The sequence below is a fragment of the Rhinopithecus roxellana genome, chromosome 1, assembly GCF_007565055.1.
Source record: "Rhinopithecus roxellana isolate Shanxi Qingling chromosome 1, ASM756505v1, whole genome shotgun sequence".
Taxonomy (NCBI): domain Eukaryota; kingdom Metazoa; phylum Chordata; class Mammalia; order Primates; family Cercopithecidae; genus Rhinopithecus; species Rhinopithecus roxellana.
Genome location: NC_044549.1, coordinates 126,148,006 through 126,165,034, shown reverse-complemented (window position 1 = coordinate 126,165,034; position 17,029 = coordinate 126,148,006). Strand labels below are relative to the sequence as shown.

Genomic DNA, 17,029 nt, shown 5'->3' with positions numbered 1-17,029 from the left:
GGCAAGATGACTTTATTTATATTTTTATTTATTTATTTTGAGATGAAGTCTCATTTTGTCTCCTAGGCTGGAGTGTAGTGGTGCAATCTCAGCTTACTGCAACTTCTGCCTCCCGGGTTCAAGCAATTATCCTGCCTCAGCCTCCCAAGTAGTTGGGATTACAGGCATGCGCCACTACACCTGGCCAATTTTTGTATTTTGAGAAGAGAAGGGGTTTCACTATGTTGGCCAGGCTGGTCTTGAACTCCTGACCTCAGGCAATCTGCCCGCTTTGGCCTCCCAAAATGCTGGGATTACAGGCATGAGCCACCTTGCCCAGCCGGCAAGATGACTTTAAAGTGTTATTCTTGACCTTTTCACACCGTCGAGTTCAAGCAGGGTGTTTTTCATATTACTTTATTTCCTCTACTGTGAAGCGTGTTGAAATGTGGAAGTTATTTCACAAAGTTAACACGGTCTTCAAGAGAGAAGAGATATACGTGCAGAGTACACATGTACACCTACATACACACCTGTTTATGTCGATGACAACAGCATGGAGGGAATGAACTTGTGCATGGAGAAGGGGGCTTTTTTAAACTCAAAAGAAACCAGCCCATTGTGTGTGTGTTTGGGGGAGGGGAGCCTGTAAAGCCAATTTACCTTGCATCCCCTTTGGCTTAGAGCTGCAGAGGGCGATGGAGAGCAGACATATTCTAGATTGGGCAGTGGGATGATGGTGATTGCGTTGCTGCTAAATGAGTCTGGGTTTGCAGGATGGAGGGAATGACCTCTCCCCTGAGGGCCTCATCAAAGGGGCTGAGGTTGCAAGCTGTGAATAAGATGCAGAAGGAGCTCTTATCCAGGCCGAAGCACCAGGTTGCTTTCGGCCATAGCGCACCATAACGCATCGACTTTAAGCAGGAGCCTTGGAGAAACCAGCTGCAGCTGGAAAAGAATGCGGCGATTGTAGTGGAGCACGGGGGGAAGGAGACTATGATGAAATGGGCCCTATTTTCCATAATTAGCAAAAGAGAGAGGTGAGAAGGAGCATAATGGGAATTTCTTGAAGTCAGGGACCCAGCTTAATCCAATTTCTTAAAAACCTCTGGAACATTTTTCATCCTAACTTGGGGGTGGGCACTGTGTCTTACTCATTTCTAGAACATCCATCCCCTGTGCCTCCCACCAACATACACACGTAGGGGGCTGAGAAGGGGCAGCATCCCTTGGAGGAAGTTAGGGGGAAAGGTGAAGTCGAGGCAGCCCTGTCTGGACCGGGTTCCACTTGGAGACCTGCCAAGCCGCTCACCTGGGCCAGGCATGGAGGGTGGGGAAGCCTCTAGGGGAGAGACAGTCCATACAGAAAATAAATTACTCAAGGGAAGGGGCAAATATTTAGGACTTGTCCTGCATTCGAGTATGATTTAAGGTGTGGAGCCCCAGACTCAGAACATGAGCGCAGGAGGGACCTCAGAGGAACACCTTTTTTTTTTTTTTCTTTTTTTTTCTTTCTTTCTTTCTTTTTTGAGACGGAGTCTCACTCTGTCGCCCAAGCTGGAGTGCAGTGGCACAATCCCGGCTCACTGCAACCTCCGCCTCCTGGGCTCAAGCGATTCTCCCGCCTCAGCCTCCTAGTAGCTGGGATTACAGGCACGCGCCACTACACCTGGATAATTTTTTTTTTTGTATTTTAGTAGAGACGGGGGTTGGGGGGGTGGGGGGTGTTCACCATGTTGCCCAGGGTGGTTTCGAACTCCTGAGCTCAGGCAATAATCCGCCCGCCTCGGCCTCCCAAAGTGCTGGGATTACAGACGTGAGCCACCGCGTCCGGCCAGGAGCATCTTATCCACCTCCTCGGTTTACAGATGAGGGAGCTGAGAAGGAACCCGGAAAGGGCATACAACAAACAGGAACCGACTGTGTCCTCACCTGGGCTCACTCACGATGGGAATGAGCCCAGCCTGGGGACGTTTGTGCTCGTTAGACCTTAGAGGGGAGCGACACCATGCATACGGCCCACGGTTATTCCATGTTGGGACCCCACTGGCCTCCTCCACCGAGGAAAATCACCCCAGGAAGAGGGCCAGGCGGAAGACTGGGGCCAGCTGTTACCTCCACCAGCCACTAGGTGGCACCCACGCGTCTGTCTCCGGGGAGAGGCGATTTTCAAACGTGGAGGGGCTTCTGGGAGATGTCTAGGTGCTCCGCCCCTTCCTCCCTGTTTCTCAGGAGCCGCCTCCGGGGGTGGAAAAGGCTGGGCCGCGCACACTGATGGAGAACAGATGGCGGGGGCGGGGCTGCTGCCTCTTCCCTCTCCCGCCCCCACACAAACACTGTGAACGCTGCTCCCTAAACCCGCGGTTGGGCAAGGGGGCCACAGGACCCATCGACGCCACGCGGGCCTATCCGGGCTTGAACCCCTCCCCTCTCCCATGGCTGCTTCCTAGTTCCTTGGGCCATTCTTCTCCTTGGCTGTTCCCCCTGAGGCCCAGCCAGGAGAGTGTGTGCTATGTTCACTCTGGAACAGGAGAGATCCCCCTGCGCATCCCTGTGACCTGCTGGCCAGATGCAGGCCCCTGCGGGAGCCCTGACCCTGCACGAGCCCTGACCCTGCACCCCACCTCCGTCATTCCCTCGCTCCTCCTTCCCAGAGACCCGGGCCAGCGGGGCCAGGGCGATGTCTGGTGCTGGGGAACCGCGCGGCGGAGCAGCAGCTTTGCCAGAAGGGACCCTTGGCCCAGGAGAACTGGGTTTCTCGGCCTCTTTGAGCCAGAGCTGCCCAAGATGGAGGAGTCCCCAGGGGGACTTTCTGAACCTTACCTCCGGGCTGCTTGCTCGGCCAGGACCATGATCAGATGTCAGTCCACGGCCCAGATGTACTCAGGAGTGGCGGGTGGGGGAGGAGAGAGAAGGGGACACCAAGTCTTTAGACACATCTGTGTTTCTGGAACAAAGGGAAACCACAGAAGGCCAGGAGTTTGGGTGTGCACTGGGTGTCTTTCAACTGGGTGGGACCAAACCGAGCCCTTGGAAGTCTCGCTCCTGAGGCTGCAGAAGAATAGATGGTTTTTCCCTGCCTCGAGGGTGGGATAAGGGAGGCAAAGCTGGGAGCAAGAAAGGGAGAGAGAGAAAATGAATGGCGGGCACAGGCGCCTGGGCCCCAGCCTTCAAGTGCGGTCAGAGCAGATCCGGTGGCGGAGTAGGGCCTAGATGACCACGGACTGCAGGAGGCGGAAGCACATCATGAGGTCCAGTGGGATGGGCGGCTTCAGGTAGTTCCCATCCAGCCGCAGGTAGCGCAGGTGTGGAACGTTCTCCAGGTCCGAGGAGAAGTCATGGAACGCCACTAGGTTGTTGGGGCAAATCTGGGTTCCGTTGATTTCTACGGAAAAAGAAGACGAGAAATCAGCGGGGAGTGGAGGCTGGCGGCCAAGATGAGGAAGCGGAAGGGGGAGGACACCCGAGAGCAAGGACTGTAGACTTCTCTCTGAAACTGGCTAGCTTTGGGAATGTGTGATCACAGATGAGCTGCCTTGACCTCCAGACTCAGTTTGCTCATTTGTAAATTGAATTAAGTTGGAATTGATCAACAACTGTTATTACAAGTTCACTCTAGAGAATTGGAAGTAAATTTTGAACCGGGCCTTCAAGAATAGGTAGGATTACAACAGGTGGAGACCTGGGGGATGGTGTTCTGATAGAGGAATCTTTGAATGAAGTTGTGGAGGCCAAAATTCTGCTTGTGGGCGAATCTGGGAATAGTAATAGTGCAATGTGGTGTACTAAGGAGAGTAAGCTGGGAAGGTAGTTAGGCTTTCAGACAGTCTTTCACTAAGAGGCTTTTGGTCTCTGGTCTGAGGAATGGCAGTGAACAGGACTGTCTTTATGAGAGCAATGTTATTAATAGGATACTTGAACCATGGTATCCTGGAGTGTTAAATCTGGAAGGGTCCTTAGGGATCCCTATGTTCAGGTTTATGCTGTACAAAGATGAATCTGGCTACAGTGTGGAGAAGCTATGGAGTAAGGTGAGATCTGAAGCCAGCAGATGGATGTGAAAATCACTCTGCAGGTTTTCCTTTGAATTGGATGTGAGACATGAGGATGGGCAAAAGATGGTAACTGAAATAGGGATGACAGGAAGAGGAAAGAGGGTCTGGGGAGAGCTCTGGAGCCCCAGGGACATGATGAGCCTACTGATTCTGAAGGGTCTGTGGCCTGAGATTCCATTTCCTCCATCACATCTTGTTAGATGCCGGTGGCACCAGGCATGCCAGCATTTAAATGAACTGTTTTATTCTCCCTAAGCCTTGCCTCATTTATGGAGGAGGAGGAGGAGGAAGAGTAGGCATCATCTTCATTGTAATTGTCTTCCTCTTCCTTTTCCTCCTCTTTCTCCTTCACCATTGGAGTAGCAGAAGTGCCCTGACACAGGGGTTTTCTCTTATGAGCTTGGGGCTGGCTGTTGCCTATCCACACTGATGCTGAGTTCTTCAATCTGTGAAATGGTAAGAGTGGTGCCTGCCCTGTAATCAGGGGAGAGAATGTTGGCAAAGGCATTTTGCAAGCTGTTTGAGGACAGTACCAGTGGCAGCATTACGGTCATTGTGAAGAACGTAATTGTCACACTGACCTAGGCCCCACTCAGCCCATTCTGTCTGTGAAAGACACAGGAGACAGGCTGGATGGGGTGGGCCCATGTGGCTGAGGTGTGAGTTCTCTCACTTCAACCTTAGAAGGCTGGGATATCTTCTAGCAACCTGTTCTTCCATAATCTGGTAGAAACCTATCAGCCATTTATTAATCAAGGTATCCTTTCTGTCTGTATTTCGGCCTCATAGCTTCCTGGGGGTAATGTGTTTTATTTTAGTGTACTGTCTCCAGGGTAAAATTAGACAGTCTTCCCCTTTTCACATTTTTTTTTTTTTGTAAGATTAAAAAAAAATCCTCCCGTACTTCTTGAAATTATCCCAAATGAGTGAACAGATCTATTCGCCCATTGTTGGTGTCAGTAGAGACACCAACAATCTCCCTCTCATTCTTTGGCTTGGAACCTAAGGATCCCCAAATATCATTCTAAGGGTCCTTCTCTTCTCCCTGAATCCCTCTCTTTCCTTCTACTGCTGCATCCCTTGTGTGAATGTAGGCTGATTTTGTTCAAGGACCAGAAAATATTATTTCACTTCTAAAACTTTCTGCTGATGCTCTACTCAGAGTTGAAATTTTTGATTGAAGCAAAACTGCAACTTCCAACCTCCTCTCCTGAGCTACAACTGATACTCCAAGTTCAGGACCCTGTAAATGTCAGTCAGGCAAACTCTCCCTTAAGTCCACCTAAACATTGCACACTTCCACATAGATTCAGAAAGCACCAGCATACAGACCTTCTTTTCCTGACTGCCACGTTTTTACCAGTTGCGTACCCTGAATAAAAACCCAGGCTCAGGGTTGGGAAGAAACATCCTCCCACAGGGGCAGGTTTCTGCAGAGGGCCGGCCCAGGACATTTCAGGATAGGTATTAAAATGTCTCTGTTCTGTCTTTAGTATAATGTCCAGGAGTATATTCCATGTCTACCCTACCTATAGATCCAGTTGCCAAGGAACTGGGACTGAGGAAGAATGGAGGAAGAAAACCTATGGCCCTCCAGGTATAGTATTCTGGGCACTTTCTCCATATTAAACTATTACATCCTCATATCACCTTCATGATAGAAGGTATTATTACCATTCTCACTTTACAGATGAGGAAACTTCCCAGAGAGGTCAAATATCTTTTCAAGGTCGCCCAGATAGCAAGTGGCAAGGCCATAAATTGAAGTCCAGTGCCAAAGTGGATGCTTTTTATACCACCCCACCCTGAGACTCCCTAGAGAGGGTGGAGGTGCTACACAAGCCAACATCCTTGCCTTCGGCCCCACCCTGGCCCACCCCACTCACTCTCGATGCTGTTGTTGTTGAGGTACAGGTGTTCCAGCCTGTTGTTGATGGCAGGCACACTGCTGATCCTGTTGTGCGACAGGTGGAGCACGAGCAGGTTGGAGATGTTAAAGGAGTTCTTGGGGAGTCCCCTGTCTGTCAGCTTGTTGTAGTTAAGCCGAATGAAGGCAAGATTGGGAAAACTCTTGAAATATCCGTTAGGGATGGTCTCAATCTTGTTGCTGTCCAGGTAGAGCTGGTGAATGGCGGTAGGGACCCTGGGCGGCATCTTTCTCAGGATATTGTGGGCCAGGTTGAGCTGCATGAGGTTCTTGAGGCCCTGGAAAGTGTCGGGCTTGAAGACGCCGTCACTCAGCCTGTTGTGCTGGAGATCCAGGAGCAGCAGGTTCTCCAGCTTGCTGAAGACGCCAGGTGGGATTCTGGAGATGTGGTTCTGGCTCAGCCTCAACTGCTCCAGGTTCCGGGGCAGGGCTGAGGGGACCTCTTCCAACTGGTTCTTCTCCATGTAGAGGAACACCAGGCCAGGCAATTTCTCCAGCACCCTCTGGTCTATCTTGCGGATTCGGTTGTTGTCCAGGTTTATCCATCGCAGGCCTGTGGCATTCTGGAAGGACTCCAGCGGGAGCTCAGTGATGAAGTTGTTCTGGAGATAGAGGTAATGGATGCGGGGTGGGATGACAGGGACCTTTCGCAGGTTGCGGCTATCACAGTAGAGGGCAGATGGGAAATCAGGGGGGCAGTAGCATTCGCGAGGACAGTCAGGGAAGACAGATGGAGGGCCTGGAGGGAGGGGAGGAGGCAGGTCTGTTGGCTCTGCTGGTTCATGAGGCTGAGGAAAGCTGGGTGTGGGCCTGGGCCTGGGCCTGGGTCTGCGCCCGGGCCCAGTCCCGGGTCTTGGTCGTCTTGTTGACTGGCCTTGGGCCACCGAGGCCAAGATGAGAAGTGGGAGGAGCCAGCAGAGGGGTGACCTCATGATCCAGGTGATACACCTGCAGGGAGAAGACACAGGAGGTCCTTAGCCTTGGGCCCTCAGTAACTAGATGTCATGTTTTTGAAGCCAGAATTGGGCAGAACTAGAGCTCCAGGGAAGATGGGCAGAGCTCGGGGAGCTATGGAAGCATCTCCTTGTTTGCCTATACCCAGCAGGTGAGGGAGTAACAAGGGTTTGAGGCTCTGGATTCCTTGGCCATTGGCTTAGCCACTTGATGTGTTGAGCCTGCTTTGAAGAGGGCAGGGGGCATGCTGGTAGAAAGCACACTGGGGGCTGGGCGCGGTGGCTCACGCCTGTAATCCCAGCTCTTTCGGAGGCCGAGGTGGGTAGATCACGAGGTCAGGAGATCGAGACCATCCTGGCTAACACGGTGAAACATCTTGTTTCTAACAGAGATGTTAGAAACATCTCTACTAAAAATACAAAAAATTAGCTGGGTGTGGTGGAAGGCTCCTGTAGTCCCAGCTACTCGGGAGGCTGAGGCAGGAGAATGGCGTGAACATGGGAGGAGGAGCTTGCAATGAGCTGAGATCACTCCACTGCACTCCAGCCTGGGCGACAGAGTGAGACTCTGTCTCAAAAAAAAAAAAAGCACATTGGGGCTGGGGCTGGGGCGGTGGTGTACACACCTGTAATCCCAGCACTTTGGGAGACCAAGGCAGGTGGATCACTTGAGGTCAGGAGTTCGAGATCAGCCTGACCAACATGGAGAAACTCCGTCTCTACTAAATACAAAAAATTAGCAGGGTGTGGTGGTGGACACCTGTAATCCCAGTTACTTGGGAGGCTGAGGCAGGAGAATCTCTTGAACCCAGGAGGAGGTTGCAGTGAGCCGAGATTGCACCAATACACTCCAGCCTGGGCAACAAGAACAAAACTCTGTCAAAAAAAAAGAAAGAAAGAAAGAAAAGAAAGAAAGAAAGGACACTGGACTTGGAGTCAGGAGTTCCTGGGGCTTGTCAGAGAAGATCCTTAACCACTCTGGCCCTCAGTCCTCCCATTCACAAGCTGAGAAAATCATCAGTGTCTTCATGAGAGGGATATTAGGATGTATGAACCATAGTCCATAGTTAGGACTATGTACCATAGTCCTGGTTAAATCCAGAAAAATCCTTAAAGATCCCATAATATAGTGGTTTTCCAACTCTGCCTTCATTTCTGTGGAGCACCCCTGTGGGGAGAAGACTGAGGAGATGGCCCTGGGGTACCCTCAACCCATCCCTGTGCCAACCTCAGCAGCTCTCTTTTTAAAAAACCTATTATATATAATGAGGTTTACCCAAAGCATTCATTTGGTGTGGGGAGGGAGGGGGACATGTTTCTTTGCTGAAAATGGCTTGAAATCCACCAATCAACTCTAGACCCCACTGTTTACAAAACTGAGGACTGGAGGGAAGAAGTGGCTTGCCAAGGCCAGGATGCTATTTAACAGCAGACCCAGGACAAGAACCAAGGCCTCCTCCCTTCCAGAGGAGAGCTAGTGGGATCTTGGGAAGAGAGGGAAGTGCTGCCGACACCTTTGCATCCACCCTGGCTCATAGATGCTCTGGGCCTCCTCACCCCTCTCCCTACTCCCTGCACTTGGCTCAGAGAACGCTCGTCTTTGCCATTGGGAAACATGCCAAGAATGTCTCCCCAGATGTGGAGGCTCCCAGGAAAATAAACAGGGAAGGGATTGAAAGATGTGGAGAAAACACTTTCCTTTCTTTTGATCAGATATTGCTTCTCCCATATCCTTTGGAGTTGGTGGTATTGAGGTGGAATATCAAGAAGAACCTCCCACTAGCCTCAGTGACATTGAAATATGCAGCTGAAGGATGTTTTGGTGTTGCCTTCCTTCCCATTGGCCCCGATGACCCTCCAGATAAGGCCATGTGGTTTGAGTTGAACTGAAACTGGAGAAATAACAACAGACTCATGACTGCAGACAGAAATAGGCAGCTCCCACGGGCATCCCCCTGGCCTAGGCTAGGAAGGGTCCCTGGAGGGAATGCCCTATACCTTCCCCTCTCCAAGGCTATCATTCCTATGACACCTCCAGCCAGGATCCACATTCTCACATTGCTTCAACTGGCCCTCCTTGCCTCTTCCTCAAAATTGGGGTGCCCCTTCCACTGCTTCAAGGTCTGGACACACTGGGGATAGAAGCTTCTCTGAGATAGGGTGGGCTGGAGTATGTCCCCAGCTTGCATCTGGACCCTGTGATCACTGTGCTGATTCAGACACTCTGCCTCTCCTGCCTTCCCTCTGAACCCATGTCAGCTTAGACTCCTTTCTTGCTTGACCCAGTGCCTGGCTCCTTGCTGGCTTTGATCAAAGGAAGACAACAGAAGCCACTCACAGCTGCTAAATTCTAGGACAGATGCTCAGGAGAAGCTGAATGTGACAAGAAACTGGAAAGAGAAGAGCTTAGCTATGGATGGGTGGAGGGTGTCTCACCGCAGCTTATGCGCAGGGACACACACACATACACCCTTGACCCCCCAGTCTTCACACTCTCACACACACACCTCTCCAGGTCCCATCACATAAGCAAATTCACTCACTTATCCTCTGTGTGAATATGTGAGCCCTTATGCAATACACTGAGTATCGGAAGGAAAGAAGGAAGGCAGGAGGGAAGGAGGGCAGAGACTGTCCTTCAGCCTCTATTGCTTCTCCACCTCCCTCTAAGGTGGTCTCCTCCAAGGCAGGCCTCTCCAAGGGGGTCCGGAAGGCCATTTTTCCTGGCCTCCTATCACAAAGGATCTTGCAGTTAGGTTTTTGGCTTAATCTGTTAAGGATGTAACATTCTCAGAGATACATTGCAAGGATTAAAAAGAGAAGGCATTAATTGCAAAACTTTAAGCTTGAGTCTTGTTGGCTGAACCCCACTTCACTTGTAATTGGTGAACTATGAATTAACATTGTGTAAGTTCTGTTATTTTCTGGAAAACAGAACAGTCATCTTGCATATAAATTAAGGGGGTGGTTAAAGCATTAGTATTCGAAAACAAACATTTCTAAAAGCCTCAATTTTTATGACCCTGATTAAAAAAAAGTTTTTTCTAATCACCCAGAAGCCTAGAAATGAGCAAGAAATCTTTCGTACTGTGAAAAGCCCTGTCCCAAGGAGGCTCCCAGCACTGGCGGGGTTTTCCTGTATCCCTTCATTGCCTTTGTCACTGAAAGCATATGCCAGGGACTGGGCACCAATTTGCCCAGGGCTTCCAGCAAAAGCAGTGAGGCATCGTGGCTGTGACTTGTGCTGAGGTGGGTGGGGGGGCCGGGGGAGGGTGGGTTTCCTTGGCTCAGTGCCAGGGCAGCCTGGTCTTCATCGTCAGGGGTGAGAGGAACAGGCAGGTCACTCATAGCTCCACCCAGCAGGCTAACCATGCACGCCTTCTCATCCACAGTAAACACAAGCCTTCCTCTTCGCCGTGTGCAGCACCAGACCCTTTGGTAACTTGTCTTTTCACTAGTCCTCTGACCTGTTTACATTCCAAACCTCTGGGCCTACCCAAGCTGCTCCCAGAGCCGATAGGAGGTTCCCCAGGAAATCGCTCCCAGGAGCGAGTTATGTGGGGAAGCTGAACGTGCTCTCCTCCCCTTCCCTCAGCCCCAGGGCTGAATCAGAACCCTTCCAAGTGCAGGGATGCTTCTTTCTTAAGGAAATAGCGTTCATTTCTAAGGCTTTTCTCATGGGGTGATGCCTCTTCCTGCTGGAGCTTTGCCGTGAGGCAGGATGAGAAGTTGTGACAGCTGACAGCACAGCCATTCTCTCTGGCAGGGCTCCGTGATGTCCTAGGTCTCTAAAGCCAGAATCCATGTGACAGACTGAGAGTACCTGGACTCCATGGGTAGTCATAGTCCCTCCTACAAAGCCTGAGAGCCTCACTCTATGCTCCCCTTCTAGAAAATTCTGTCCAATCATAAGATTCCTTAGGATGGGTCCCTGTGTGTTTTTAAATTTTTCTTGTGCTTTCGCAAGTGCACCTCTCCACCCACAGCTTTCTACTGGGCTCTGCTCATTGCTCAATCAGTGAAGGTTTGTTGACCACCTACAACAGCCAACTGCATGCGGTTCTGCTCTCCACCTATTGGTTCTGGAAAAGCTGCTGCTTAATGGAAGAGAAAAGCAATGCTTTGCCCAACCCAACACTCACTCTCTACATTTGAGAATGTTTCCTAAGAGAATTTTAATTTCTTTTTTTTCTTTTTTCACTTTAAACAAAAATGAGATGGGGGTCTCACTATTTGCCCCGGCTGGTCTTGAACTCCTAAGCTCAAGTGGTCCTCCCACCTCGGCCTTTCAAATTGCTGGGATTACAGGTGTGAGCCACTGTGCCCAGCCCCTAAGAGAGTTTTAAATTCTAATTTCAATTCCAATTATTGTGGATCTGGGCTTGACTCCTGGCTCTGACTCCCCAACCCAGGCTTCTCATCTGTGTGAGGATCAAATGAGATCATGCATTTGAAGGCATGTTATAAAGTGCAAAATATCTGCAAGTGGCAGAGGCTTACTTACTCATTTATTTGTTTATAAAGAGCAGATTATCCAGAAAGACGCTTTGATTTTTTTTTTTTTTGTTTTTGTTTTTTTTGTTTGTTTGTTTGTTTGTTTTTGTTTTTGGTGATACAGGGTCTCCCTTTGATCAGGCTAAAGTGCAGTAGTGCAATCACAGCTCACTACAGCCTTAACCTCTCTGGGCTCAGGTGATCCTCCCATCACAGCGTCCTGAGTAGCTGGGACTACAGGCATGCGCTACCACACCAGGCTAATTTTTGTCTTTTTTGTAGAGATGGGGTTTTACCATGTTGCCCAGGCTGGTCTCAAACCCCTGAGCTCAAGTGATCTGCTCACCTCAGTCTCCCAAAGTGCTGGGATTACAGGTGTGAGCCACAGCGCCCCCATGGACTCCTTGATTTTTAAAGTGGGATAGCCCCCTTCCCTATCTCTCTCATTAATTTACTGTTAAAACCCAGGACTGGTGGAATGTTTCTGCTCAGAGCAGGGATGGGTGGAAGTCCTGATGGATTGGTCAAGTCATTAGGAGCAGCTATTTAAGGCTAATTGGCTTTGTATGGAGAGGTTGAGGTTGGGCTGGGAATGAGGTTGGGTTTGTCTCCCAGGGCTAGGCAGGGTTAGCAGCAGGGTTACTCTGCACTCTGAGCTGGCATTCTTCTTACTTGTCAGATCTCCTGTCTAATTGGTCACCCCTAAGCCTCCATGCCTTGACCCAGAGCTACCCTGCGGTAGAGAATGGGGCTGCTTCTGACCCAGCACTGTGCCTGTGAACATTGGAACATCCCTCTCTCTTTTTTCCCTTCTTTCTGTTCTCAACCTAGATGTCGAAAGCCATCCTGCTCTCTTTATCTCTTCCTGTAGTCCAGAAGGGGGTTGAAAGCAGGGAGAATCAAGCAGTCTTTGCCAATTTATGAGCACAGTTAGCAGAGGAGTGAGCCTGAGGCCCTTTCAAGGCCCCCATTAGGACTGATATGGTCCTGAGATAACAAAGGAGCCTTATGGGGCGTGATGACTTCAAGACGCCCCTTTCTAGGAAGGTGAAATGATAGAAGGATGAGCTTGCCTGGGGCAGTGGGAGGAGAGTCTGCTAGGTGCATACTAGTTAGAAGAGAAGATTCTCACCCCTCCACCACTACCTAGTGATGTGAACCCTGTTCTGGGCCTCAGTTTTCTTATCTGTAAAATGGGAATAACAGAATCTTCCCTATACCTATATTCCCTACCCAGTTGTCAGAAGCAAGTGTGGTTAGCAGCTTTAAAATGCACTACAGATCAAAAAGTGCTAAAAATAAAAATAACACTATTATGGAGAGACCATCTGTCTCCCCAGTGTCTACCACAAGGCAAAGTGTAAACAGAATGAAGATTTTCTGGCCTCAAGCCACCAGTCTAGAAGAGCAAGTTTTCCATTCTGAGTGGTGGGGAAGAAACCAGGGTGAGACGACTTTTCTCTGACAGCCTGCCACCTACCATATCCTTCTCTGCCCCGCTCCCCCAGCATCTCCAACCCTTGAAGAAAGCCTAGAAGAGTGTGTCTGATGCCTCGAGTAGTTATAGATCTGAGACCCAACCCTGCAGTTCTTCAGATGCTTAGCTGGGTAGGCTTAGGCAAAGCAATTGCTTTTCTCCTCTGTAAAATGGGCATATTAACACATTCTTTTCTGTTTTGAGAGTTAAATGAGAATACACGCAAAGTGAGTGTTCTGTGAATGTTAAGGTTTTGTTGATACTATTTCAAAGTAATGGGGTCTCTTTCCCTCCAGCCTGGCTAGAGGGCAGCCCCCATGCACTGCTCAAAGGCAGGGATCCTTGCGGGTGGGGTACCAGCTCTTCCACACAGAGCAACTTCCTCCCCTTTGTGGCTTTGTGAGATCACACTTGGGTCTCAGAAACGACTAATTGAGGAGACTCTGGAAGCCCCCAGCCACCTAGGGAAAGCTTGTTCTGTCTTTCTTTTTTTGTCTTTTTTTTTTTTTTTTTGTCTTTCAAAATGGCTTTATTATTTTGCCTTCCCACCAGCAGTAAATGAGAGTTCCTGTCATTCACCACCTTCTCACCCATGTGTTCTGCAACAGGTGAGGGGACACTGGCCAGAGAAGGTGCAAGTCTGCCTTCCTCAGCAGGCCGTGGAGTTCCACTGTGATTCGTGACTTCTCCCAGCCTTTTGCACCCAGCTTTTTGCCCCTTCCAGCCTTGAAATACTTCACTCACATGCCCAATAAATGGGGTTGCCCACGAGGGAGGTGGAGGGGGAATGAAGAAAGTGTTCGGCCCACCCTTTGTGAGAGCCCAGACAGGCGGCTGCTGGGCAGGAGGAGCAGAGACCTAGAAGGGTCAGGGGAAGAGCCCAGCACGTGCTCCTGGGGTCCTGGGGCAGGCAGATGAGCAGGTGAGGGGAAACAGAAGCTCTGTGGAGCCATCTTGGGGGAACTTGCTGACTGGAATGTTCCTCTGTGGTATATATGGCTGCTTGTGCTTGCAAGGAGGAGAGAGGGAGACAGCTCTACCCTGTTTACTCCCACTCCCCCAAAAAAGGGATGGCCTATTTGGGACACTCTGGAGCTCCTTTTCCAGGACACAGTCCTTCTGCCCAGCTAACAGTGCCAGAGTCTTGGGCTTAAAAATTACAGCAAAGCTCTCTCTCAGGCCCCTGATTCTCAAGCTCTGGTGGACCATCAGAATCTCCTGAAGTATTAAACCAAGACTCCTGGGTCTTGATTCAGTAGATCTGTAGTGAGAGCCAACATCTGTATTTTTAGTAAGCCCTCCACACTCCTCCCTCTCCTGCCCTCGGGTGATTGTGAAGATCAGCTGTGTGTGGGACCCTGATCTCCCTCCACCCTGCCTGCCTTGGGACAGCCCCTCTCTATTAATGGAGAGGAATGAGCAGGGGAGCAGGAGAGGGGCCACCCTTCAGTTTTCCCCTCCCCAACTGCTTAAGGAACTGCCGCCTTTTTTTTTTTTTCTCCTCTGCCACAGGACCTTTTGCCAACCTGAATGGTTGGAATAATTTCAGAACGGCTTTAAATAAAAATATTTTTCTGGCTGCCTGCAGGAAAAATAAAAAATAAAAAATGAACTGTCCACAGAGCTGGGAATTAGGACCTGCAAGGATTGAGAACTGGGTTGCTTTTCTTTCTTTCCAAAAGCCAAGTGGTTTGGCCCAGTGAGACAGAAATTCAAAACTGCTGAGAAGACCCTGTGCAGGTTGGAAAAAGCCACTTTTCTGCCGCTCCTACCCAGTCAAGCCCTAAATAATGAAGAAACCCTTCCAGCTCCCACTCTTGCTTATCTCCTCCCTATTCAGCCTGGACTTGGGATGCAAGATTTTCTTCTGGCTCTGCCATCTCAACGGGAAGACATACTTTGCCGTTGTTCTTACAGCTGGGGAGGTGTGTGAAAGGGTGAGAGACAAGATGCGGGAAACATGTGTGCCTGTGTGTATGTGTCCGCTGGTATCTGGTGACCATGTGGTCTAGCTCTGCATGTCAGATGCAGAGGGCAGAGGTGAATGGACAGGATGTCTTCATTTTGTATGGCCATGTGGGGTGGTGGTAGTGAAAGTGCAGCCTCCGTGTGATGTGTGTGACTTCCACAATGTGTGACAATACACAAAAGGTGCAAAGAAATGGGTTCTGGAGTCCAGTTTCTATGGAAACACCTGATCTGTAGACACTTTGTGCAGCGTGGCTCACTGTGCTACAACAAACATCTGTAGCAGAAAGCTTAACTTTTGCAGCAAGCAAATATAGGGGTATAGAGTGATGAAAAGAAGAGGAAGAGGCTATAGGAAAGAAATTAGGAAGACTAAATTTGAACTCATTTGAGAGGAGAAAGAGGTGGGAGGAAGGAAGGAGTAAGAGAATAGAGACTAGATCAGTAAACGGACAGATCAGGAGGAAACTTACTGGATGAAAGATTCTTCCCAGTCTCCTGCCCATCTCCCGACTGGGCTTACCTGCACACACTCTGCCTCTCCTCTCAGCTCTGAGTTTAGTCCTCCTCTTCCACCCCCTCCCTTCGGCGGAGCTGTGGCAGCAGAGAGCCAGCTAGAAGATCTGATCTCCCAGTGGTGTGTGCGTGCTTGTGTTTGCCTGACTTTTCTTCCACCAGATCCTATTGGGGTGGGGAGGTTAGCTTAGGGGGAGGGAGGGGCAGATCTTAGGGAGGGAGGGGAGGAGAGGAGGGAGGAGGGAGGGAGGAGAGAAGAGGAGAGAGGGAGGGAGCTTGGGAAAGGAGGAATGACAATAAAGTCTTTATTTGGCAGCCAAAACTCCCAAAGACTTCATCCACACACCATTCCCACTAACAGACTCATTTTTAATAACATTTCCTTCTGCTGCTGCCACTTCTGAAGAGGGGTTGTTTGACCCATGTTTGGAAAACAAGCCAAATTAACAGAGGGAAAAGGCATGAAAAGCAACCTCTGTGTAAGCCAGGACCGGATGGCTGGGTCCAGCACTAGCCTGTTTAATTCCTCCTGACAATTGCCTTGCCTTCTGGGGCTGTTGCTCCATGGTGTTAAATTCCTAAACCAGTGAGGGGTTTGGGATGCTTCCTCTGAGCAGTGACAGTCTTTCCCTAAGTTATCTTCTCCAGGAGGTTGCAAAGGGAGTGGAGTCTCAGGCTGGCATAGGAGATAACTTGGGTTTGGCTGCCAGAGCTGTTCTGAGAACCAGAGAGGGAGAAGGCTGGCCTGAGTTGCACAGCAAAGTTAAGGCAGAATTAAGATTTAATGTAAGACCTAAAGTCACTGTTCCTAGCTCATGTGGACAATGCAGTGGCTTCTTTCAGCTTCTCTATATCACACTTAGGTGAGATTTAGGGGCTGTGTGGTCATCACACAAAGTGATGGGAAATCAAAATTTCCCCCGTGCATATCAACACCCCAGAAGACCCATTCAGGTAACACCATTACCTCTAACAATCCTCTAACAATGCCCCTCAGTTAAGAAAGCACAACACACTTGCAGTTAAGTAGATGCCCATCAAAATTTCCTGCCATGGCTGGGCATAGTGACTTATGCCTGTAATCCCAGCACTTTGGGAGGCAGAGGCAGGTAGATCACCTGAGGTCAGGAGTGCCAGACCAACCTGGCCAACGTGGTGAAGTCTTGTCTCTACTGAAAATACAAAAAATTAGCCAGGCATGGTGGCAGGCGCCTGTAGTCCCAGCTACTAGGGAGGCTGAGGCAGGAGAATTGCAGAGGCAGATTCTCAGTGAGCCAAGATAGTCCTGCTGCACTCCAGCCTGGGCAACAAGAGTGCGACTCTGTCTCAAAAAAAAAAAAAAAAAAAAAAAAGTCCTGCCATCCCAGGTGACTACTTAGAAAATGCAATACAATTTTCTTCTCTATTATTGGTTCCATGGAGAGCTGCAGAGCCCAGTGACAAGGGACTGCCTGCCTGCCCTCCCCAATATGGGGTAGAGGACAGAACATTAAAATTAGGGTCTGCAGCCCTGGGCTCAGCCACTCACAAGCTATGTGATCTTAGGTGAATCACTTGATCATGAGGACCCTGTTTCCTCATTTATAAAATGTGGATAATATTGACCTCACAGGGTTGGAAAGATTAAATATTGTAAATGTGAGAGCACTTTATAAACTGG

The 17,029-nt window shown here is 49.8% G+C and overlaps 1 protein-coding gene across 1 annotated transcript; it reads right to left on the bottom strand.

Annotated features, from left to right (window-relative positions):
• Window positions 1–380: 380 nt before the first annotated feature.
• Window positions 381–15,534, bottom strand: PRELP (proline and arginine rich end leucine rich repeat protein). Its single transcript, XM_010378810.2, has 3 exons — window positions 15,377–15,534; window positions 5,921–6,909; window positions 381–3,364 (listed from the first exon to the last, which is right to left on the bottom strand). Exons 2-3 carry the CDS (start codon window positions 6,891–6,893, stop codon window positions 3,189–3,191), a joined length of 1,149 nt encoding a protein of 382 aa, XP_010377112.1. The 5' UTR covers window positions 6,894–6,909; window positions 15,377–15,534; the 3' UTR covers window positions 381–3,188.
• Window positions 15,535–17,029: the final 1,495 nt, after the last annotated feature.

Coding starts and splice junctions, on each gene's coding strand:
- PRELP (XM_010378810.2), bottom strand. CDS start 6,893: ATGAGGTCACCCCTCTGCTGGCTCCTCCCACTTCTCATCTTGGCCTCG. Junction 3,365..5,920: donor CAACAACAACAGCATCGAGA/GTGAGTGGGGTG, acceptor CTTTTTCCGTAG/AAATCAACGGAACCCAGATT.